The 25,453-nt window shown below is 32.2% G+C and overlaps 1 protein-coding gene across 2 annotated transcripts in view; it reads right to left on the bottom strand.

Annotated features, from left to right (window-relative positions):
* LOC127704590 (chromodomain-helicase-DNA-binding protein 1-like) overlaps positions 1-22,373 on the bottom strand; it is a 30,175-nt gene extending 7,802 nt beyond the window's left edge. Inside the window, exons 1-18 of one of the 2 annotated variants that reach the window (XM_052208713.1) lie at positions 22,226-22,373; positions 17,566-17,681; positions 16,804-16,910; positions 15,854-15,971; positions 13,972-14,085; positions 12,344-12,497; positions 10,542-10,700; positions 8,747-8,851; positions 7,806-7,976; positions 6,425-6,538; positions 6,073-6,187; positions 5,415-5,574; positions 4,666-4,753; positions 4,466-4,542; positions 3,643-3,748; positions 2,726-2,868; positions 1,006-1,085; positions 392-603 (exon numbers count right to left, since the gene is read on the bottom strand). In XM_052208713.1, the coding sequence (XP_052064673.1) occupies positions 392-603; positions 1,006-1,085; positions 2,726-2,868; positions 3,643-3,748; positions 4,466-4,542; positions 4,666-4,753; positions 5,415-5,574; positions 6,073-6,187; positions 6,425-6,538; positions 7,806-7,976; positions 8,747-8,851; positions 10,542-10,700; positions 12,344-12,497; positions 13,972-14,085; positions 15,854-15,971; positions 16,804-16,910; positions 17,566-17,681; positions 22,226-22,310 (2,224 nt within the window). In that variant the 5' untranslated portion in view covers positions 22,311-22,373. Of the gene's footprint in view, positions 1-391; positions 604-1,005; positions 1,086-2,725; positions 2,869-3,642; positions 3,749-4,465; positions 4,543-4,588; positions 4,754-5,414; positions 5,575-6,072; positions 6,188-6,424; positions 6,539-7,805; positions 7,977-8,746; positions 8,852-10,541; positions 10,701-12,343; positions 12,498-13,971; positions 14,086-15,853; positions 15,972-16,803; positions 16,911-17,565; positions 17,682-22,225 lie in introns of both variants that reach the window. The other variant, XM_052208712.1, reaches the window with a different exon arrangement.
* Between the last annotated feature and the right edge of the window lie 3,080 nt (positions 22,374-25,453).

Genomic DNA, 25,453 nt, shown 5'->3' with positions numbered 1-25,453 from the left:
CTGCTACAAGTTAAGGGGTTTTCAATAAGGCAATAGATTAAAGAATATAAATAGTCGTTCGTTTTTCTGATGAAATCTTATGAAAACTTTTTCTAAATTAAATAAGGAATATGTCAAATAACTGACAAGAAGATAGCTACAAGGACTATACTGTATGTTGAAAACTGTAGCATAATTTTGATTAACATTTAACTTCTTTGGCAATTTTCTGAAACAGCACACATATGGTATAATTCTGTACAACTTGAAAATTTGCTCAAAACTCCTTGTTTTATAACGTTCTGATGAAATTCTTAACGCCATATTCTCACTATGGTACAGATACTTTAATGTGACTATGATTGACTTCCCCTTATAAATAAAATATCCTTAAAGATAAAAAAAAACTGACCTGCACAATGTACTATAAAGTTTACTGATGACCCAGTATCCACAGGTTTCATGACATCACCACTGATGTAATGGATTGCCCGTGACTTTGGTTTGTTCTCGTCATCCTCCTGGTCAAAGTCAATTTGAGAAAGATCCTCTTCCTCATCCTCCTCATCGATAGGGACCTCTACACGGGCCGAGGTGTAACTGTTGTCCTTCCATAGCTCTTCTCTGAAAGGAACAGATAACTTAATATAATTAACAACTTTTACAATGATTGAGGTGTAACTGTTAGTCTTCCATAATTTCTCACTGAGAAGGAAAGATAACTCTTCACTACAGCCATCAAAGCAGACTGAAGTGTTACAGTTACCCTTCCATTGCTCTTTTCTGATAAGACAAGATAGTTAATCGTAACTTCTAAATGAGCCTTATCCTTAGCCTAAGATAGTTCCTATCTGACAAAGAGGCAAGAGAATTTAATACAGAGTAATGTTCACCTTCAAATATTTGGAAGATGACAATAATAAAACTTGACTTGTGATGGTCAGGTTAGCAAAAAATGAAACAAACACATTTGAAAAAAAACAGTTATTTACGCTGCAATACTAGAGTGATAGGAAAATACCCTACTTTTTCTTCCTTCTTTCCTGTGCTCTTCTGATTTCCTGTTCTTCCGCTAACTTTGCTCTCTTCTCTGCTGCTTCCTTTTTCTGTAAAGGAAAAAAAAGTGTTGTTTTTTTGTGTTGTTCTTTTGATATGGCATTCATCTATATCATCATGTCTCCTTTTACTCATATCTCCTTTTACTCATACATTATATAAATTTCATCAATGTATTTAGTATAATATTATATTTCTGCACTTGAGACTGTATTTGCAATTCTAAACATTCTAGGCCCTTTTAAATATCTTTTTATTTTACATTGGTTGCAATGAAATACCGTGATTTCTCAATACAATTAAATTAAATAATTTCCTTGTGAAATTAATCCCATAATTAAACTCCTCTGACATCATACAACAATGGGTGTTGTCAAGACATTGTCGATGGTGCTGCATCAAAACGATTTAAGAATGCAAAGAACAAAGATATAGTTCCTTGTATTTTCTACTTTATTCCATAATAAAAAGTTCATGGTCAATGTAATATAAAGAATAACTAATCAAAAAATTCAAATATCCCAAAATAATAAATTTTGTGACCTTACAACACTGCATGATATTCAAAATCATGGATAAAAAAAATTGGCTAAAAATCATAATTTTCAAGTCAGCAGCCTGTTGTTCAGAGGTTGTCGTTTATTGGTGTGGTTCATAAGTGTTTCTAGTTTCTTGTTTTTTATATAGATTAGACTGCTGGTTTTCCTGTTTGAATTGTTTCATACTAGTTATTTTGGGGCCCTTTATAGCTTGCTGTTCGGTGTGAGCCAAGGCTCCGTGTTGAAGGCTGTACTTTGACCTATAATTATTTACTTTTTACACATTGTGACTTGGATGGAGAGTTATCTCATTGGCACTCATACCACATCTTCTTATTTATATGTAGCGTAAAAATGTAATTATAAGAATTGAATGCTACTTTCTGTAATTTTATAGGGTTGTAAAAGTAAAGCCACCATTTTGAATTCCAAATTTTTTTTGGTGTGTAATTTCTCAAAAAAATAAACAAAAAAGTTACATTTTGTGCCTCAAAATCTTCTTTTTGTCAATATTTTAACCATTCAGAAGAGTATGAAAAGTATAATTAAGTGTAGTGTATATGTTTGACATAGGGAGTATACCAATGACATGACATTATGTAGATGCCAAAGACGATAATTCAGTTTCACTGACTTTTTAATTTATGGTATTTTTAAGCTACTCTTTGCTACGTTAACTCAATTCGCAGCAGTTTAATCTACATTTTATGAAGGCTAAGCTTAAAATACAATACACATGATACAATTATCTCCTATTTACCATTATTCTTATTCTATAGTAATTACCAAATTGTGTCTGTTGAATGAATTTATAGATTAACAAAAACATCACATGTTACTGCACATGCAGTTCTGGAAGGTAAATCAGGACTTTACCCCTCAAAATTATATGACAGTGTCAAATCAAAATTGCATAAGAATATCAAATTAACTGCTTTACTGTTAACCAACATATTTTCATAATCTATTTGATATTGCAAAATAGAAAAATAACATGATTAGAAATTGTTGCTTATGAGTTACACTTGGATTTTACACTTGGATCTTCTATTATATAAATACAACAAGAAATTAAAAGAATAAATAGAGCAAAGTCAGCTAGAAAAGGCTTAAACACCAAATTAATTATCTGTGAAAACGAAAAAACCCACTTTTCTCATTCTCTCCTCCAGCTCTTCAGGTGTTAGTTGTTTTCTTGGTTTTCTGCCACCTTCTGCTAGAGGTCCCATTAACAGTGAAGTTTTTCTCCGCAATGATCTCTCTCCTAAATCTTCCTCTAATACAACTCTAGAAGCTGCAAATCCAACAAATACTTGTTATTCTTTATATTATTATTTTTTAATTGTTAAATGTTGACACTAACCCTTTTCTAGAGCTGGTATCAAAATGTTTTTGAAATAAAACAGAAATTTACTGGGATGTGCAGATAATACGTATGAATTTTCTACTCCATGGAATATTATGCCACCACTGTATTGATTTAGATGCAACATTAATTAAAAAGAGACAGATAAATTTTTTAATTTCAAAAACTAAGGCCTTTCAGTCATTTCAAATGTATGAAATTTAAAGGTCAATAGTGGAGATATATGATATCCCACAAGATGCAGTGAAAGAATCTGTTTCTGTTATTATTTGTAGATGTTATGTAGGCAAAATTTCACTTTTTTCAATGGTCTAGCAATAATTATTTCCATTCTGTGAGACATGAGGCATGGTTGCCTTTTTTATTATTGATGTCACCATAGCAATTTTACAGGAGCACTGTATTACTGAATTTTCACCTGAAGAACAGGAATCAAGATAGCCACACGTTAATTGTTTAAAAAAAAAAAGTAATTGGCAAATTTCACGTATTTCTTATGGGCAAGCCTTTTTCATATACTTTAACAAAAACTTCATGTGATTTTAAACATCTCCCAAAAAAGTACATTTCATCTGATATTACAAAAACATAGGTAGAATGGAAGGAGTTCTATTTTACCAATGAAACAATTTGAATTTAATGTTTTTATATCAAAATGCTAAGAGAATTTAATTCAAATTGTTTCATTGTATTGAAAAATACCTTCTATTAATTCCTCGAATGCCTTTTGATCAGCAGTAGACGGTTCTTTTGAGTAATCTGTTCCCTCAAATACATACATACTCTGGGGTCCATGATCATCTGGCATCTGTCACAAATATATACAATATTTCAATAGTAGGTGTAAGATTAGCGTATGTATTCAAATGTTTCGGTATCAATCATATTCATGATTGTTGATAGACTAGTTTTATACTGAAAAAGTGCAATGATTTATAATACTGAAAAACAACACAAAAAAAATTCTTCTAAGGCAACTTTGAAATTAACTGTTAAAATCCTCTCCATAAAAAACTAGAAATGATACCAATAAGTTATACAATACTCCAAAAGTGTCAGTCTTTTATTTGATATAATGACCTGTTTCACTCTTGTCCAATCAGAATCTATATATCGTAATTTGTTCATTCTAATATATCATACTAATATATAATCATCAAAGTATTTACATGGTATTCAGCCATTATGGACTGATGATAAAATATTTACTACACAAAAGCATTTTTCTGGACATGGTGTTGTCTAATTCAGGTTATTTTTGGCAAATTATACCGCCCATAAAAAAGACCTACAACCCTAACTAACTTCCTCATCACTTTGGTCTGCCTCCTCTTCCTCGATAACTTCTTCTTTTAATTGCCATTCACCTCCCACCGTACAACCTAACAGTTACCTCCCCTACAACCCTAACTAACCTCCTCCTCACTTTAGTCTGCCTGCTCTTCCTCAATAACTTTTTCCTTGACTTGCCATTCACCTCCCACAGTAGGACCTAACAGTTACCTCCCCTACAACCCTAACTTACCTCCTCATCACTTTGGTCTGCCTCCTCTTCCTTGATACCTTCTTCTTTTACTTGCCATTCACCTCCCACAGTAGGACCTAATAGTAGGACCTAATAGTTACCTCCCCTACAACCCTAACTAACCTCTTCTTCACTTTGGTCTGCCTTCTCTTCCTCGATAACTTCTTCCTTGACCTGCCATTCACCTCCCACAGTAGGACCTAACAGTTCTGTGAAGTCCAGATCCAACTCAGAACTGTCATCATCTTTCAACAGATCATCTACTCCAAACTTCAGTATGTCTGTCAGCTGTAAATAAAGCGAGAATTAAAATAGTTCTTAAGCTATTTACCCTAAACTTCAGTGTTAGCTTGTCTTACAACAAAATGAAACACAATAACAACCTATAATTTCAGTATGATTGTCAGCTGAAATAATAATATGGTATCAGAAATTTCATAGGTGCTGATCTTTTCTGGTGAAATTTTAGCCATTTCCTGCTGATATACTATAAGTTGGTTTTTTCTCCACATTTTGTCCACAGGATAAATACTTCCATGTCCCATGATAATATACATTTTTTCTGGAGAAATTGAATTTGACTTAGTTTTTGTGGGGTTCTTGTTGTTTGATCTATATTTGTGTGTGTTTTGTTATAATTTTCTTCTATCTTCTTATGGCCAAAATTATAGCTATACTGTATCTTGGACTTACTATTTTTGTTTTTCCCTGCTAATTGGAAAAGTTAGTGAAATTCGGAAGAAAGTTTTAAATGTTAAAAAATTATCTTAGTATCAAAATAAATAATATAATACAAACATTAAAAGTAAACAGATCTATACAGAACAGCTAAAAACTATGGCTAGCCATACCTGAGGGCATTGTACCTTTACTTTTTAGGTTTGTTTCCAATTATTTCACAATGGACTGTTGTAACATTGTGTTCATTATTTAGGAGCCCCATACATACCTTAACTTTATCATCAGTAAATAATTTCTGTTTAGACAATCCCAGTGAGAATTCTCCTTCCTCTATAACTTTTTCTGTCAGTTTAAGTTTGTCCTCAGCTCTCTTCAGTATTATTTCCTCCACTGTGTTTTTACCAATAAGTCGAACTATCTTCACAGGTCTACAATAAAATATAAAATGAAGCCACATTAGAAGTAGCTAAATGAATGACACCAAAAGTAAAATAAACTACATATATTGACACCTTAGGGTTTTATTATTAACTGTTTACAAAATTCAAGATGCCTTTTTAAATTTTTTGCTTCATAGATCATGATTCCCATTGTCCTTTAGGTAGCCTACTTTCAATAGACTAGTGTCAGCATATGGACCTTATTCCTTTTGTTTATCAATCCAATTGACTATTTTTATTATTCTATGGACTTTATATTGTATGACCAATCCTACGAGGCCTTGCTACATCCTTACCTTGTTTGACCAATTGTATGAGCCCTTGCTTCAGTATATGTGTCTTACCTTGTTTGACCAATCCTATGAGCCCTTCTTTCAGTATATGCGTCTTACTTTGTTTGACCAATCCTATGAGCCCTTCTTTCAATATATGTGTCTTACTTTGTTTGACCAATCCTGAGCCCTTGCTTCAGTATGTGGGTCTTACCTTGTTTGACCAATCCTATGAGCCCTTGCTGCAGCTTGTAAATCATTCTGTGGGTTAAAATCACTATCTACAAATATCACAGTGTCTGCTGCCACCAAATTTAACCCCTGACCTCCTAAAGACAAATTTTATTTTTTAAATTATGATGCAATGTACAATATTCACCAAAAAGTCATTTTCAATACTGAGAATGAAAAAAAAAAACAACCAGGTTTTGGTAGTAAAACACAAAAACTTTTATAAATTACAAACAAATTAATAAATGTCCTTTTAGTTTATCAGAAAAATTTATATGTATTTTTTTTTAAAGTGACAAATTCTTGCCTGCTAAAAGAAAGGTTAAGCTATTTACCTGCTCTTGTACTAAGCAGAAATACAAAAGTATCTTCATTTTTGTTGAAGTTCTGAACAGCAATAAATCTTTCTTCTCCTCTGACAGATCCATCTAACCTTTCATAACTATAACCTACAATATACAAGAAAACTCTACAAACTACTCTAAATTAACGATAATGTTTTTCTTTTATTGGATGTTTTCACTATTTTCTCCTTTTTACATTTAATTTTTAATTTCCCCTCTACATCACCATTGATTTTTAAGAATCAAAATGTATTGGTATAAAACCTAACATAATCTTTCATATTTCTTTTTCTTGGACATTGCGCTGTCTTTGAAACTATTCCTTCATTCTAGAAATAAATAAATTACTTCTAAAATTAACATGTAAAGATTTTGTGTGACCTCACAATAAGTGAAATACAAAATATTAAAAGAACTTAGAATTTCCTCAGGATCATATATCCGAGTTTTTGACAGAAAACTTTAAATAAAAATGAAACATAATGAGAGCAGAAAGTAGCTGGAAAATAAATATCACACTGCATTGTGGGATACCATAGATGAGGTCATATTCGTTTGAGGTTTCTTGATTTACTTTTACTTTTACTTGTATTTTTCTACCTTGCAAAAATCTTTGATGAATTTAATAATCTACCATTTATACCATAATCTTTACACTTTTAAATAAACCAAAACGCCATACTAGATCGAATGCTTTTTCAATATTGAGGAATATTGCCAGTGGGAATTGTTTACATACTTTGGCTTTTTTCAAGTCTGTTTCGAGTCGCAATAGGTGGTTAATTGTAGAGCAACCTTCATGAAACCCACTTTGTTTTTCTTTTATAATATTTTTTTCGGTTAAAAGATATTTAAGCCTTACATTAATCATGCTTTCCATCAGTTTGCAAAAATTAGACGTAAGAGAAATAGGTCTGTAGGATTTAGGGTCAGATTTATTTTTATTAGGTTTTAGTATAGGACTACATTTCCAAGTTTCCAGCGGTGTGGTAGTTGACCAGTTACCCACACCTTATTGATTAATTGCAACACGATATTGATCATACTATCAGGCACATGTTTAAACATTTTGTATGTTACACAGTCATCACCGGGCGGTTGTCTTTTTGGTCTTAAGCACCTTATATAGTTCGTTTTTGTTGAATGGAATATTAAACTTTGACCTGTTGTGTGGCTCCTCATCCCTATTAATTGGATTTTCTATTTCGGATTTTATTCTATGTGTTCTGAATTTAATATTGTTTTTCAAAGTACTCTTAGTTGTTTATTGAAACAATGAAGAAGGAAATGATATATCGTCTTCAACCCTATTACAACTATATACTTGGTGTTCACCTTGAAATATTTTTATATGGTCCTTGTATATACTGACCTCTATAACCAAGATAATCTTGTAGAATGTCCAACATGTGGGTCATCTGTGAGAACAATAACACTTTATGTCCCGCTGACTTCAGATAAGACAACATTTTATCCATTAATGCTAGTTTTCCACTCACATCTATTAAATGATCTCCAATCATAAAAGGTTCTGGTTCAACACCTAAGGAGAGATAAAAGACATTCCTAGGCTTCACACTAAGAGTAAAAAATCAGTTGGAAATACCTTCTTCAAAACATATATTCCAGGATTGGAAAGTAAATTGTGTATATAGTTGTGCTTGGTGTCCTTGTGATTAAGACAAATTATATGAAGTTTCTACATATAAAAGTATAGGAAAACATGCTATAACTGGCCACATTCTTTGTGTCCTTGTCCCAAGTCACGGGCATGTAACTCAGCGGTTGTTGTTGGTTGCTGTCTGCCATGAGTGTTTATGCATTTGTTTTTTAGGTATAAATCAGGCCATTGGTTTCTCATTTGAATTGTTTCCCATTTCGTCATCTCTGGGCTTTTATAGATTTCTATTTATAGCTATAATGATATCATCTCTGTTTTTCAAAGGCGTTTGCTCATGCATCAAAAATTTTAATTTTTTTTTTTTGTAAATAAAATAAGTATAGAGCATTTTGATTGCTTAATATTTGAAAGGGTGATTTAAACCGCAGGAAAGATATTTTGATCGATTGATTGAAGCTGGACTCAGGGCATGAAAAAAGGATGAAATACTGAAAACAGGTTTTGTCCTAGAAGTTATGAAATAAACACTGTGAAAATAAAACTACTTTACAGTAGTAAAAGCTGTCTATTTTGTTAAAAAAGCTACTTTAAAAACTAGATGTCTTTTAAATATTTGTGTAGTTGGGTTGCTGTCTCATTGAATTTATACCCCACATCTCCTTTTATAATATTCATAACCTTTAAAAACTTACCATCAAACAGATAAGGATGATTGACACATTTTCTTAGCTGCATTAAAATGTTCATTAAATTTGGAGCACTTATTTCTCCACGATAATTTACCGTTTCAAACGCACCTATAAAGAAAGATGAAACTTATTTTTTATTTGAAGTTATGTTCTTTAAAAATATTTTTATATAGCAAGCTGTCCTGCATTTCTTATTTTTCAGATAACATTATATTCTTTAACAACTTTTTGAATTAGCTAATTGTATCTTATAAATTAATGAAAAATATTAACGTCTCCAGGAATAAAATTTGAGGGTTTGAAAACCATAAATTTTCACAAGGGATGATACCCCTTTGAAAAATGCACTGTAATATAACAAGAGTGCACACGCTGAAATGTCTCGCCTTCTTTACTAATCATTGATATTATGTTGATAGTCCTAAATATAAAGTTTTATTACAACTGTCACATAAACTTAACATTAACCAAGTAAACTAAACATTGACCAATGAACCATGAAAATGAGGTCAAGGTCAGATGAACCATGCTAGGCAGGCATGTACAGCTAACAATTCTTCCATACAACAAATATAGTTGACCTATTGCTTATAGTTTAAGAAAAACAGACCAAAACACAAAAATTTAACACTGAGCAATGAACCTTGAAAATGAGGTCAAGGTCAAATAAAACCTGCGTGACTGACATATAGATCATAAAATATTTCCATACACCCAATATAGTTGAACTATTGCATAAAGTATTAGAAAAAAAGACCAAAAATGAGGTCAAGGTCAGATGACACCTGCCAGCTAGACATGTACACCTTACAATCATTCCATACACCAAATATAGTAGACCTATTGCATATAGTATTAGAAAAAAAGACCAAAACTCCAAAACTTAACTTTGACCACTGAACCATGAAAATGAGGTCAAGGTCAGATGACACCTGTCAGCTAGACATGCACACCTTACAATCATTCCATACACCAAATATAGTAGACCTATTGCATACAGTGTTAGAAAAAAAAAACAAAACTCAAAAACTTAACTTTGACCACTGAACCATGAAAATGAGGTCAAGGTCAGATGAAACCTGCCAGCTAGACATGTACACCTTACAATCATTCCATACACCAAATATAGTAGACCTATTGCATACAGTATAAGAAAACCAGACCAAAACACAAAAACTTAACTATAACCACTGAACCATGAAAATGAGGTCAAAGTCAGATGACACCTGCCAGCTTGACATGTACACCTTACAGTCCTTCCATACACGGAATATACTAGACCTACTGCTTATAGTATCTGAGATATGGACTTGACCACCAAAACTTAACCTTGTTCACTGATCCATGAAATGAGGTCGAGGTCAAGTGAAAACTATCTGACGAGCATGAGGACCTTGCAAGGTACGCACATACCAAATATAGTTATCCTATTACTTATAATAAGAGAGAATTTAACATTACAAAAAATCTTAACTTTTTTTTCAAGTAGTCACTGAACCATGAAAATGAGGTCAAGGACATTGGACATGTGACTGACAGAAACTTCGTAACATGAGTCATCCATATACAAAGCATGAAGCATCCAGATCTTCCACCCTCTAAAATATAAAGCGTTTAAGAAGTTAGCTAACGCCACCGCCGCCGCAGCCGCCGGATCACTATCCCTATGTCGAGCTTTCTGCGCAGGCTCGACAAAAATGCTAATGATAAAAATCTTAATATACTGCATCTTGTTTACCAATATATTTCTATAAACAGACATCTCTGGACATTTGCTTAAGGACAATAAATGACTCACTGATATCTTTGGTAAGTATTGCCTTATACAATTTTTTCTGTAATTTAGATATTCCATGAAACATAACAATCTCTGACTTTTTAGGAAGATCCTTTAAAACTTCATCTTTTGTTCTCCTTAACAGATAAGGTTTTAAAAGACTGTGAAGTTCCTTCATACCTGTAAGTGTAATTGAGATAAAAATGTTATTTTCCACAAAGAAGTTATCCTGACAATATACATATATATATATATTTAATTAACAGATAAAACTGTGAGCTATTGCTTGCTAATGATACCCCAGCTTTAAGTATTCGGTAAAAAGGAAGTTGAAGAAAAATGAATCTGAAAACACATTACATGGTAAACATGTTCACATGAAGCCTGATAGCAAACTTCAGGAAGCTCTTGTGTGTAGTTCCATAGAAAAATGTGATAAATATTTCAAGAATTGCCAGTATGTGTTAAATTAATATAAAGAGGCAGTTGATGAGAAATGAATCTGAAACCATGTCACACAGTATAGCCTGCTGGCATGAAGTCTTATAATAAAAGAGAATGTCCAGTTAGAGCTAATTTCGACTTAAAATTCGAAGCTCATCTGATGAAAATTTTTTGACATTTTTTAAACACAAGTGTCTACTTTAGTCGATTCAATTATATATAAATAAGAAGACGTGGTATGAGTGCCAATGAGGCAACTCTCCATCCAAGTCACAATGTATAAATAGTTAACAATTATAGGTCAAAGTAGGGCCTTCAAAACAGAGCCTTGGCTCACACCGAACAGCAAGTTATAAAGGGCCCCAAAATGACTAGTGTAAAATAATTCAAACAGGAAAACCAACGGTCTAATCTATACAAAAAACGAGAAACACTTATGAACCACACCAACAAACGACAACCACTGAACAACAGACCCCTGACTTCGGACAGGTTTAGTTCATGTTAAAGATTTGAACTGATTTTGGTAAAAGATGCTCAAATTCAAGCTTAAATATAAAGAATCTATCAAGTATGCCATAAAACGTCTCTTTTCAGATTGTTTTTGTCTAAAATGGAAGTGGCCACATTCGTGTTCAGTCTCAACATTTGTATATGTTATGTATTATCATTAAATACAACATATATATAAATATTAAGACTGAACACAAGTGCGGCCACTTCCATTTTAGACAAAAACCGTCTTAAAATTAGCACAAATGCTAAAATTGTGAAGATTTCAGTATTTTTGCATGAACTAATGATGCTAGTACCTGATTCATGTCTATCGTATTGTCAAAAGACAGATCATTTTTATGTAACAAAAGTATTCTACTTTCCAATAAATAACTAAAAGTTTACATTTTTAACAAATTTGTAAAAGCTCTATATTTTGGTGCCAAAAGGGTTCTTACCAGGCCTACTCCTTTCATAACAAATTCAGGAAGCAATTATTTGTAGTTCCTTAGAAAAATATGACAAACATTCATACATCGCCATAATGTTTAGAATAGAAAAGTATTTGTAAACAGGAAGTTGATGATAGATGAATCAGACACCATTTTCTCTATAAATAATTCAGTGATTTGTTTATAGTGTTCATTACAGGCAGGTATCTGTTTTTTTGTTTTTAAAGTTTTATAGGGTTTCATTTCATATATAGGTTTCACTTTCAAAGAAATTTGGTTTAGATAGGTATCTGTTTACTTATAGTCCATATTAGACAGGTATCTGTTTACTTATCGTTCAGATTAGCCAAGTTTATGTTTTATCAAGGGTTAAATCTTAAACACTTTCACTTTTTAAAGGCGTTCAGTATAAGCAAGTATCAACAAACTTACCATTCTTATCCATATCACTGAATTTATCAACAAATTTGTCTTGCCCAGATTTTCTGAATTTTCTTGGAGCTATAAAACTCAGTAGTGAATACAGTTCCTGGAGGTTGTTCTGCACAGGTGTACCTGTCAACAACACACTGTGTGGTATATCCCACTGTAAATGCATAATGTTTAATGGTAATATACATGTAAATTATAAACCCAACAAGTATAATAAACTGCTGACACAGAGATATGTCTCGCCTGTATGTTATTTCGATAGAAAATTCCAAATCTTGAAATTTACATAGCAATACTTTGAAATGTAAAATATGAAAAATATTCAAAGTTAATGAACCATGACTGGTGCAGGGCCAAATAGTTTCTGTGGAAATAACATATTCCAATGCTAAAACAACTGCATACCAAAAGTTTCCCTTAAATTGACCTAATCACAAACTTTAACATGTAAACTAAGCTCAAGTTTCAAAATCAACAGACCATGACTGAGATTACAGGGCCAAATCATCTTCATTGAAATGAAATGTACAACTTCTTGTACAACTGCATACCAAATATCATTACCTTTTCATAGGTGGTTCCCTTTGAAATGACCTTATCATCAACTTTGACATCTAAACTATGCAAAAGTTACAAAGTCAATAGACCATGACTGACGGGGGCAAAGCCAAATAATCTCCATACAAATGAGATGTTCCAATGCTTGTACAACTTCATACCAAATATCACTGACTTATCATAAGTGGTTCCCCTTAAACTGTCAACCTAATCACAAACTTTAACATGTATACTATGCAAAAGTTTCAAAGTCAATAGACCATGACTGAAGGGGCAGGGCTTACTCATCTCCATGGAAATGAGATGTGCCAATGCATATACAACTGCATACTAAATACCATTGATTTACTATTAGTGGTTCTCAAATTCACAAATTTTAGCAAATCGTTGATGCCGCAGGAGCCATCTTTTCTGTGGACATACATGACATCATAACTTGATAGAGGTTATATGTGAAATCATTGCAGCTTGTATTTTTGTTATTGTTATCAAATCCCACTTTTACTGTTTCACAAACTTTGTATCTTTTCTAAATTGAAATTTCCACATATTTACTCCCTGCATTGCACAAGAGTCTGCTTTTTTACAAAAAAGGAGTGAGATCTCAGAAAAGAAATCTTACTTTTCATCATTTGTTTTCAGATATATACTTATCAACTGAGCTATTTATAATTTACAATAGTATTGTCCATATAAGAATCATGCAAAATCCAAATTTTGTGATACACTTCATGAAAGACTACAAATGTTTATTTTTGTCAATCAGTTGTAGTATGGGTGTAGATGAAAGGAATGAGTAATATGGTCTATTTGCTGACTTACAAGAGCAGATAATTGGCAAACATTTTACAATAGATTCTATAGGATATTAATGGAGTTATCTCCCTCAACATGAGTTTTATAATGCATTCTATAGAATTTATATCTCACCTTGTAAGAGTCCATATAAAAAACTATATACAAATTTCAACATAGTTATATATCCTAAATCAGATATTAATATTTTTTATTTGTAAGCGTTCCTCTCATGAATCAAATTTTGCATGATTCTTATATGAGCTGGTACGTACCTCTTTAAGTGTCAGATGAAGTTGTGATTCATTGTTCTTTAGTCTGTGAGCTTCATCCACTACTAAACAGGTCCAAGGAATAGACGATAAAAATCCACTGTCTTTCAGACATAACTAAAATGTGTATAAAACAACATATCAAAATGTTATAGTCTGTCTAAATGCATTTTGAAGTTTGAATTTTTTTTGTTACTGTTAACGTCCCGCTATATAGATGTTCTCTCACTAATAATACAAAATTTGGTGACTATGTTGAACGAATCTATCCCATCGAACTAGAGATAAAGGATACTACAGATACAATTAAGTCTGCCTCATATCTTGACTTACATCTAGAAATTGACAATGAGGGTCGGTTGAAAACAAAACTTTACGACAAAAGAGATGATTTCAGATTCCCAATTGTGAACTTTCCATTTCTATGTAGCAACATTCCAGCAGCGCCTGCATACGGAGTATATATCTTCCAATTGATACGATATTCCCGGGCTTGTATTTCCTATCATGATTTCCTTGATAGAGGATTGCTGCTCACAAGGAAGCTATTAAACCAAGAGTTCCAAATGGTGAAGTTGAAATCATCCCTTCGTAAATTTTATGGACGCCATCACGAGTTGGTTGACCGTTATGGAATAACCGTTTCACAGATGATATCGGATATGTTCCTTATGTCGTAACTTCAATACCCTTCCCTTTTCATGAATGTGACCTACCAAATAAGACTATTTACCGGATTTGTAATAACATAAGCAACACGACCGATGCCACATGTGGAGCAGGATCTGCTTACCCTTCCGGAGCACCTGAGATCACCCCCAGTTTTTGGTGGGGTTCTTGTTGCTTAGTCTTTAGTTTTCTATGTTGTGTCATCTGTACTATTATTTGTCTGTTTGTCTATTATTTTTGGCCATGACGTTGTCAGTTTGTTTTCGATCTATGAGTTTGACTGTCCCTCTGGTATCTTTCGTCCCTCTTTTAGGTTCTTTATTATGTCAATCAGTATAATGTATTCATATTTACAGGTAACACATAACTTTTCTAAAGAAGAATTTCAGTCATCAAAAGTTATGATTTTTTTATGAATTATTTTTAATGATTAAAATAGTTATGATAATACTATTCTCATGTTTATCATTGTCAAAAGTGCCAACTCTGAATTATTACTGGGGTTCCAACGTACCAAGTTTGTAATATCTGATTCCAAGATTTTATTCTTTTTGGCCTGAAGCAAGTACATTTCCGCTTATCCAACAGATGCTGTTATTTTACTCCAGATAAGATTCATTTATTTAATTGTGTTATAAAAAATAGTTTTTAAACCAAAACAATATTAGTTTTTGGTCTGTTTTAACTACCAGCAAAAATACCTGAACTTGGAGCCTGTTAGAATTTTATGAATAAACAATGATATATTCCTTTTTCTATAGTTTTTACTTACGTATTAAAATAAAAACCAAAATAATGTTTGAATTGCTTCATAAAAAACCTTTCAACACAAACATGACTAAATGGTTGTAAGAAAAATTCAATATATTTCAGGTTAATAAGGTCTAATCAACAGGTGCTTTATGTTGTATCTTTAAATACTTAATCTCTGGCTCTGTGATCATTTCCCAAAAAGTCAAACAATGTATGACAATGCCTTAGCTATCCCAAAATAGAAGGACACAATTCCCCTCTGCCCTTATATAACTGCATTATGCATTTTTGTTTTCATAATGACCAAACATAACTTGTAAATGTATTTAAACTCTGTTTTCAGTTTCCCTTAATGTTGTATGATCTATTTGTAGTTTGAAAAGGATCAATACATGGTTATATAAAGTCATAAGACCTTTTATAAATGCAAGCCATATGAACACATTGAACAGTCATATAATACCTCATATGTTGTGACTAGTATATTGATATTATGGGATTTATTCTTCATATTCTGAGCTAACTCGTTCCTCTTTTCTTTGTCTCCTGTATAACATAGGACCTTCAAAGTTGGTGCAAACCTACATTATAAAATAAAACAACTGTGCCATACTCAGAAATAAATCTTTTACATAATTGTTTAATGACTGAAAATATCAATCAGTCAACTGATAAGATTCTGTACTGGTGTTCAGACAAGTAATTATTTTGATGGCAGAGTATATTCAAACCTTATCTGTAGAACCTAATTGTACTATAATATGTTCAATTATTATTCTTATCTGTAGAACCTAATTATACTATAAAAGAAACACATAAGAGGTTTAATATAGAATGTTTATTTTCTATTTGATACAAAAGAATTGTTTGATATTATTTAATTTCCTGTTTTAGAATTTTACTGCCATATACTGAATTTTGAAGACAACAAGTATGCAAAACAAAAAATTTCATAATCAACCTCTGAATTATATCAAAAACTTTCAAGAAGCAGATATTTTGTTTAAAAAGGCATAAACCTCTGTGGAAATTTGAAAGAAACTCCAAATGAAAATCGACATTAGAGAATATAAAATAAGGAGATTTGGTATGAATGCCAATGAGGCAACTATCCAATCGAGTACAAATGATGTAGATGTTAGCAATTATATACCTTTTTAAGCAACTATAGAGTATGTCTATTTTAATTGAACAAAGTCCTATTATTAACCATGTTTAATAACAATAACAAAAGTTAAAATGGTAAACAGTACATATGGATCTTCTGACAACCATTTTATAATCATATGCATGGATGGATGTATTATAAGGAAATAGGTCATCACTTAATAACTTCTACTACCATTGGTTCTTGTCTAACGTGTAAATATCTACTCTGTCTTTATTGTTAGACTTTTTTAATTTTTGATTTACCTCTTAATTTCTGCATCCCAGTTTTCTAACACGGACCGTGGACATACAACTAGACTCGGCTGAGCTTTCTTCTTTGACCTCTGATTATACAGTATAAAAGCTATGGTCTTAAAGAAAATAAAACTCATGTGAACAGTGCAACATGTGTAGTAAAATACTCAACAAATGAGGATGAGGAAAATCAAAGATATCTCATTGTTTTGGTTTAGTTTCCCAAAAATTTTAACAAGAAATAAACATTTGGACAGTAAATAAATTCTAATTTTGGCATATAATTGTCATGAATGAATATTTTCTCCTGTTGTGAGTTGTTTCGATATGAGATTGCAGCAGAGAAACTCCCTTTAGTTTTGGAAATGAGTATACTTCATGTACTTGCTTGGTTATAACTGGATATAAATAAATCTTGCTCAAAACAGGATGAAAATAAATATTCTGCACCACAAAATATAATTGTGTACAAAATAAAAAAAATGAACAGAATATTTTATACAAATGAGTCCTTCTAGCAACAAGTGAAAATCAATAGTTATAAAAAATTCTCATACACAACTAAAACAACCCATAGCCCTGGAAATCAAATGTTCATCCCCATAAAGCTATAAATTGTTGCATTTTGAATTACCAGCATATTGTCATTATTGCGAGAGACGATTTTACTCACACATATTTTAAATTAGTTTAAACCAACTGGCTGGCATGTATTAAAATTTTAATTAAAAATAAAATGACTTAAGTCAGCAGATCGTTTGTGTTTAATACCTGACAGGTTTTACCAAGACCCATTTCATCTCCTAGAATAGCTCCATGCTCCTTCTTGTAACAGTCAATCAACCAGTTCACTCCTGCTAACTGGTAAATTCTCAGGGGAATACTATCTGCAAAAATTATAAAACAAAAATACTCAAATTCATGCACTGTTTATCAGATCTTTACACTTAATCCATTGAATGTGTACTGATGATATTTGAGTCTTGGATACAACTTTTATATCACTTGTTCTCTGGTGAAAAGTTATCTCATTGGTAATCATACCACATCAGAAAAAGAAGAAGGTACAAAAATAGAAAGATTATATATAGTCTCCCACTAGAAGAATAGACCTATTTTACAATTGGGAAATATGTGATAATTTTTACTGTCAACTTTTGAAAATCTTCATTTATGTCCATGGGTGAAAGGGTTTCCTTTTTGGGGGGCGTTTTTTCTAGCAGGTTATTTTATTCTCATATCTTCATGTCTACTCTTTTGGTGGTCCAGTGAGCTTTTTTTTTGGTCTTTTTATTCGTATGATTCTTGTTATTTTCTTGTGTAGAAATAATAGTAGCTAGAATACTAGCAAGATCTTTTCTTGTGTAGAAATTACTGTTGATCTTTTCCATACATAAATGTTGACACAGGACATGCATGACATCATAGACATATGCATTTATACGATTCCTTGTGAAAAATTACAGACATTAATTTGATAATCAAATACAAACTAGAGGCTCTCAAGAGCCTGTGTCGCTCACCTGTATTTACTGATGCTTTGGAAATCATGTAAAATAAGGTTAAAATCAAAATTAATAATATTAGATATTAGATATTATAATGATATCTAAGATAATAACAAAAAACTGCAAAATTTCTGTAAAATTACTAACTCAGGGGCAGCAACCCAACAACGGGTTTTCGGATTCGTCTGGAAATTTCAGGGCAGATAAATCTAAATCTGATGAACATTTTTGCCACCTGTCAGATTTGCTCTAAATGCTTTAGTTTCAAAGATATAAACCAAAAACTGCATATTACCCCTATGTTCTATTTTTAACCATGTCGGCCATGAGGGTTGGAAGGCAGGGTCATCGGACAAACTTTTTAAACTAGATACCCCAATAATGATTATGGCCAAGTATGGTTAAATTTGTCTCAGTAGTTTCAGAGAAGAAGATTTTTGTAAAAGATTACAAAAATTTACGAAAAATTGTTAAAAATTGACTATAAAGGGCAATAACTCCTAAAGGGGTCGACTGACAAGTTTGATCATGAGACTTATTTGTAGATCTTACTTTGCTGAACATTATTGCTGTTTACAGTTTATCTCTATCTATAATAATATTCAAGAAAATAACCAAAAACTGCAAAATTTCCTTAAAATTACCAATTCAGGGGCAGCAACCCAACAACGGGTTGTCAGATTTGTTGTCTGAAAATTCCTGGACAGATAGATCTTGACCTGATAATCAGTTTTACCCTATGTCAGATTTACTCTAAATGCTTTGGTTTCAGAGATATAAGCCAAAATCTACATTTTACCCTAATGTTCTATTTTTAGCCATGGCGGCCATCTTGGTTGGTTGGCTGGGTCACCGGACACATTTTTGTCGAGCCTTCGACTTTTGTCGAAAAAGCGAGACATAGCGATCCTACATTCCGTCGGCGTCGTCTACGGCGGCGTCCACAAATATTCACTCTGTGGTTAAAGTTTTTTAAATTTTAATAACTTTCTTAAACTATCCTGGATTTCTAGCAAACTTGGAAAGAAGCTTGTTTATGATCATAAGATAGTATCCAGAAGAAAATTTTGTGAAAAAAAATTTCCATTTGTTCCGTATTTTACTTATAAATGGACTTAGTTTTTCTGCCAGTTAACATTACATTCACTCTGTGGTTAAAGTTTTTAAAATTTTAACAACTTTCTTAAAACTATCCTGGATTTGTACCAAACTTGGACAGAAGCTTGTTATGATTAAAAGCTAGTACAAACATGTATCTAGAAGGAAATTTAGTTAATATTTTGTTCCATTTTTTCCGTATTTTACTTATAAATGGACTTAGTTTTTCTTCCAGTTAACATTACATACAGTCTGCAGTTTAAGTTTTTAAAACATTTATTAGATTCATAAACTATCCTGGATTTTTACCAAACTTGGACAGAAGCTACTTACAATCAAAAGATAGTATAGAGAGAAATATTTTTATTAATTTTTTTCCTCATTTTTGTTGAGCCTGTGATTAACAGCAAAAGTAGGCGAGACACTGGGTTCCGCGGAACCCTTACGAATTTTTTAAACTAGATACCCCAATGATGATTGTGGCCAAGTTTGGTCAAATTTGGCCAAGTAGTTTCAGAGGAGAAGATTTTTGTAAAAGTTAACGACGACGGACGCCAAGTGATGAGAAAAATATATGTGTGGTTCCAGTTACATCCTGGAAAAAATAGGGTCAGAAGGACGGCATTTTTTTAAAAATTTATTTTGGATTGAAAAAATCCAGAAAAATTGTATGTTCACCGTTTCTGATTCCAGTATTAAACACGCCCCTACCAGAAGTTCGCCATTTTCTATATGTTTGGTTGTAAACAAACACACATTACGGTTTTAGTTAATTTTGTTGCATTCTGTTAAGAATTTGTTGCATTTATAGCCGTAATCAGTCAGGGGACTTACTTAAATGAGTGATTTTCTAAATCACTGATTCAAGTAACATTATGTCCATAAAGGTTGGAAGTAAGAGTTGTCTTTCTGTAATAATCACCTATTTAAGTAGTACAAATTAACTACTAGACTAAGTGATTTAATTTTATTGTAGCTTTAAATATAGAATACAACTGATCCAGGGACTAATTATGTTGCTAAAATTATCAGAACCAACATCTGTGTTGATAGGATGACGGGGTCATGTCAGGTGATGACCTTGTACTAAATCTAGGATAATGACATAAAAATCACTTGTTTATGTATCATACCTCAATTTCCTTCCAAAAAATCACTTCTTTAAGTATCATTATTTTAATAACCCCCACTTAAATTTCAACACCCCCAAACAGTGAAATTTTGATCGCGAACAGTAGAATTTTATTACATAATCTATAAGATGAAACCTTGAATTTTACAGGAAAAATACTCCCACTGCTGGGAAAAATCTGTTAAGAAAGTATCAGTTCATTATGTAAAGCCATTTTTATAGCATTTTTTCAACTAAAATAGAATTTGCAGCTAATTGTTGCATCAACGGCATAAACCTTGCTGCTTAAAAGAAGCAAAAGTTCATTTTTTTCAATTTTACTAATGAAAAGATATTATCTAAATCTATGTGTTTAAAATTTTGGTAAAACTACAAAATCACAATTTGTGACAAAACTTCGAATTTGCTACTTAAATAAGTGATTTAAAAATCACTTATTTCAATAAGTCCCCTGACTGGTAGTGGATACTTCTAATGCAAATTTAGATGATAGAATTCTGTGAATTTAATTATTGAAATTCACATACCACAAAGTGGGATCGTTCAAAATTTATTGTTCAGAAATGAAAAAAAAGTTCTGGGGACGGGGTTTAAACTAGGGTTAGTCGGGTAACTGGAACCACACATATATTTTTATTTGGCCTAATGATTTATATCAGTCGAAAAATTTATCTTTTACCAATATGTTACATTTTGATGTTGCAAAAAATAACATTTTAAGTTTTTACATTTTATCTCCCCTGTAACTGAATAGTACATATGGCCTGAATGTGAATGTCTGGGACGTATGTAGTAATCTTATGCCAAGTTATGGCAGATAAACAGGGATTTGGTGAATCACAGGTTTGTGTGTTTGTGAACATGTATTCCTTTGGGAATGAAAATCGGTTTATTTAATTTGGCCATTTAACATATTAACCACCAGCCGCAGAAGAAGTAAATAAGGATACATTGTACTGCAAGGTTACAGGCACTTGTTTCATTAGAATGAAATAGGAAGGGGACCTAGACCATAGCATGTGTGGAAGAAAATTCTTAGGCAGCCTAAAGCCATTGAGCAAGGGAAGTACTTCTTAAGCTCAGTCTATTAAAGAGCTGACTTGTAAATTGTAATGGAGGAGACCATGTGATTTTCTGATTAGAATCATGCTCTCCCAAGGTTACATTTAACGACCAACTAAAAAACCAACGGTGGTTAGAGAGGATATCTAGCAGGGTATTTGTTGTGAGAGTCATAATGGTATGATGACTGTTAATGTGAAGGAAATGTTACGGGATTGCTTCCCTTGAGTAGTAGATATTATACACCTTATCGCTATTCCTGGCTGACCCGAGAATCTGTCCCGCTTGAACTATTGACGTCATACAACAATCACTTTTCCATTGTGGCGTCATTATTTTGTATTATGACGTCAAAATTTTACGGCAACCTGTGTGATGTCCAGTAATGGCGGACAAATAGCGATAAGGTATATTACTAAGCCTGTCGTAAGGTGGTAAGCAGTTGAGCTATGCCTATGGAAGTACTTCTTAGCTCAGTCAATTAAAGCCCTGACTTGTAATACAGAGGGTTCGTGTCTCGGAGGAGACCATGTGATTTTCTGATAAGAATCATGCTCTCCAGTTACACATGAAACAAGTGCCGTGTTTGTGCAAGGCTCTAAAAAGGTGATCAGTTATGTCTTGGATTTACCTGCCCATCCTATCGCATTCAAATCTTTATTAGATTTAATATATTTCTCTATGACATTTTCATCCTCGCTGTCGCTTATTTCCATCTTGATTGTGTTCAAATATCTCTTAGTGTTCAGAATTTTATATTTTGTTGAGCTTGCATTTTCCCGGGTTACACTAATGACTGGACCGAATGACAGGACCGAATGACAGGACCAAATGAAAAATGCTAATTACTTTTTTATTTTTCAAAGGATTAATTTCAAATTTGAAATATAATAAGATTTCATCATTTAATATATAAATTTTAAAAAAAAAATTATATTTTTTTTCAAAAGCTTGCGAAAACGTGACCTAACCTACGCTGACAATGACAGGACCAATATCGAGAATGACAGGACCAAATGAAAAATGCTAATAACTTTTTTATTTTTCATAGGATTAATTTCAAATTTAAAATATAATAAGATTTCATCATTTAATATATAAATTTAAAAAGAAAAAATTATATTTTTTTTCAAAAGCTTGCGAAAACGTGACCTGACCTACGATGACAATGACAGGACCAATATCGAGAATGACAGGACCAAATGAAAATGCTAATAACTTTTTTATTTCTCGAAGGATTTGTTTCAAATTTGAAATTTAATTAGATTTCAACATTTAATACATAAATATAAGAAAAAAATAGAAAAAAAAATATTAAAGCTTGCGAAAATGTGACTTGACCAACGTTGACATTGACCTGACCAATATCGACATGACCTGACCGATGAAAAGTCCTAATGTTCTGTTATTTAAATAACAAAATTAGAAAATTGTTAAATTTTGATCATTAATAACTAAGAAATTACTAAATAATCAGAAAAACCATTTTTTTTTTGGGGTAATAAACTTGACTTGACCAACTTACGTTGACTGTGTCATAATTAACCGTTATCATGACAAGGAAAGATGCCTAATTACATATCTATATGTAAAAGTATTTACTTCAAATTTTTCGAAATATTAAGATTTTAACCATTCATTTTATCAAATTTAAAAACTATAAAAAAAATCCTCCTGATCAATGTTCTTATTATTTTCATGTCCAGACTAATCTAAATTCAATTCTAAAGTCCAGAATAGTTTAATTCCTATATCAAATTTGTGTATAATCTAAATACTGATTCTGTAAAATAATATTTAAACTGTTTTGCTAGCATTCTGCATGACATTTATAGTCATCCCAGGGTACAGGACGAGGACCTAGCTAGCAGTGTACCCCACCCTGAAATAAAGAAAAAATAAGTAGGATTACACATGCAAATAGATAATTAAAAATGTACTTGTAAAAAGAAGATATAAAAACTGAAAACTTTAAATTATAGATCACAATAAAAAAAACTACGTCTATGTTTGAAAGCATTTAAATCAAAATTATGTGATAGAAATTATCTTACCTAAAAAATAACTGAAAGGTAATGCATGTAAACTATTATCAAACATATTTACAAACGAACATTTATAGACTTTCGGGAAAATTTAAAACTAAGAAAGATGAAAGATATCCTGCACAAGGCTCGGGCATACCTCAAGTAGTTCGCGAAAATGTTTATTTATTTTTTATGTAAATATTTTAAACTACCAAGACATCCTGCACAAGGCTCGGGCATACCTCAAGTAGTCCGCGAAAATGTTTATTTATTTTTATGAAAATATTAAAACTACCAAGACATCCTGCACAAGGCTCGGGCATACCTCAAGTAGTCCGCGAAAATGTTTATTTATTTTTATGAAAATATTAAAACTACCAAGACATCCTGCACAAGGCTCGGGCATACCTCAAGTAGTCCGCGAAAATGTTTATTTATGTTTATTAAAATATTTAAAACTACCAAGATATCCTGCACAAGGCTCGGGCATACCTCAAGTAGTCAACGGAAATAACTATTTACTGATATGAATTTAAAATATTAAAAAAACCTATATATGATGCTAATTACTGTAATCACAAACTATTTTGGATTTATCAACTTATTTATGGCTTATTTCACACCTATTGTTTGTTACTTTATAATTGTAAATCAAACGTGTCAAATCATGACCGGTAATGTACAACAAAATTTACAACACAGTTAGATACAATATACTACTATAAATACAATAAAAAGTTCAAGTAACACGGTGCTCGTCACAGTACCAATCTTCTAAAACTCCTGAACATGTCTGATGAACCCACTTAGCACAATTGATTCTTCCACGTTTTGCCTCACATCCTATCATGTTCTCAAAAACATCTGGTTTGCCACATTGACAGTTACTTTCAATCCTTCTTGCAATGTCATTGTGATAAAGCTGCTCTGTTACGGTGTAAAGTGTCACACCACCACCTACTAAAATTCGTGAAGGAGAATTAGAAATAAAAGCATGTGAACTATTAGAAGTGGTAGCAGGTGAACTGTTAGGAGCGGAAGGTGAGCGGTTAGAAGTGGAAATAGGTGAGCTGTTAGCAGTGGAAACAGATGAGCAGTTAGCAGTGGAAACAGATGAGCGGTGAGAGATGGAATCATGCGATCGGTTAAAGATGGGAGCAGGTGAAGGATTAGAAGTGTTAATAAGTGAAGACACAAGACAACATACCTCTGGAAGAGCAGGCCACTCTTCAATTACCTGAGTGTCAGCCGACACCTTTGGAGTTGGTGCTGGTGGAAGTGCTGGTACTGGTGTAGTGAGTAGCGCTCTCTTGTACGGTGCTAGGTCAAAATACTTGCCCTTGGCCTGGGAATGGCCAGCAATCATCACTGGAAATGAAGACATGATTAGAATTGAACAATATGAAAAACAAACAAAATATATCCTAACACTTTTCTTTATCTGAAATTATTAACACTAAATATACTATTTTATATTAGTCTTTTCTAAATTAATTACAATAATAATAAATACTTTAAAGTAATACAAAAATATTTGATATAAAACTATATAGCAATTCGAAATGATAAAAAGCACTGTGGTTGTATAGCACTATGAAAACTTATGAAAGGGAAAAAAAAGGCCACACATTTATAACTATATGAGTTCTTTTAATTAAGTTCACTCAAATTTTAAAAGCTGACCAAGTTTCCTTTATTCTTTTATTGAGAAAATGATCACCAATTATCCTTCTAATCAGTAGTTGATTGCACTGAATGTTTATTGATATTAATTGGATTAACAAGCCAGTAATCAAATCAGATCTAATCTCATTAAGCTGATAATTAGATTA

The sequence above is a fragment of the Mytilus californianus genome, unplaced genomic scaffold, assembly GCF_021869535.1.
Source record: "Mytilus californianus isolate M0D057914Y unplaced genomic scaffold, xbMytCali1.0.p SCAF_6, whole genome shotgun sequence".
In the NCBI taxonomy this organism is placed as follows: Eukaryota; Metazoa; Mollusca; class Bivalvia; order Mytilida; family Mytilidae; genus Mytilus; species Mytilus californianus.
Note: the sequence above shows the minus strand (reverse complement) of the source record. Positions and strands in the feature narration are given on the sequence as shown.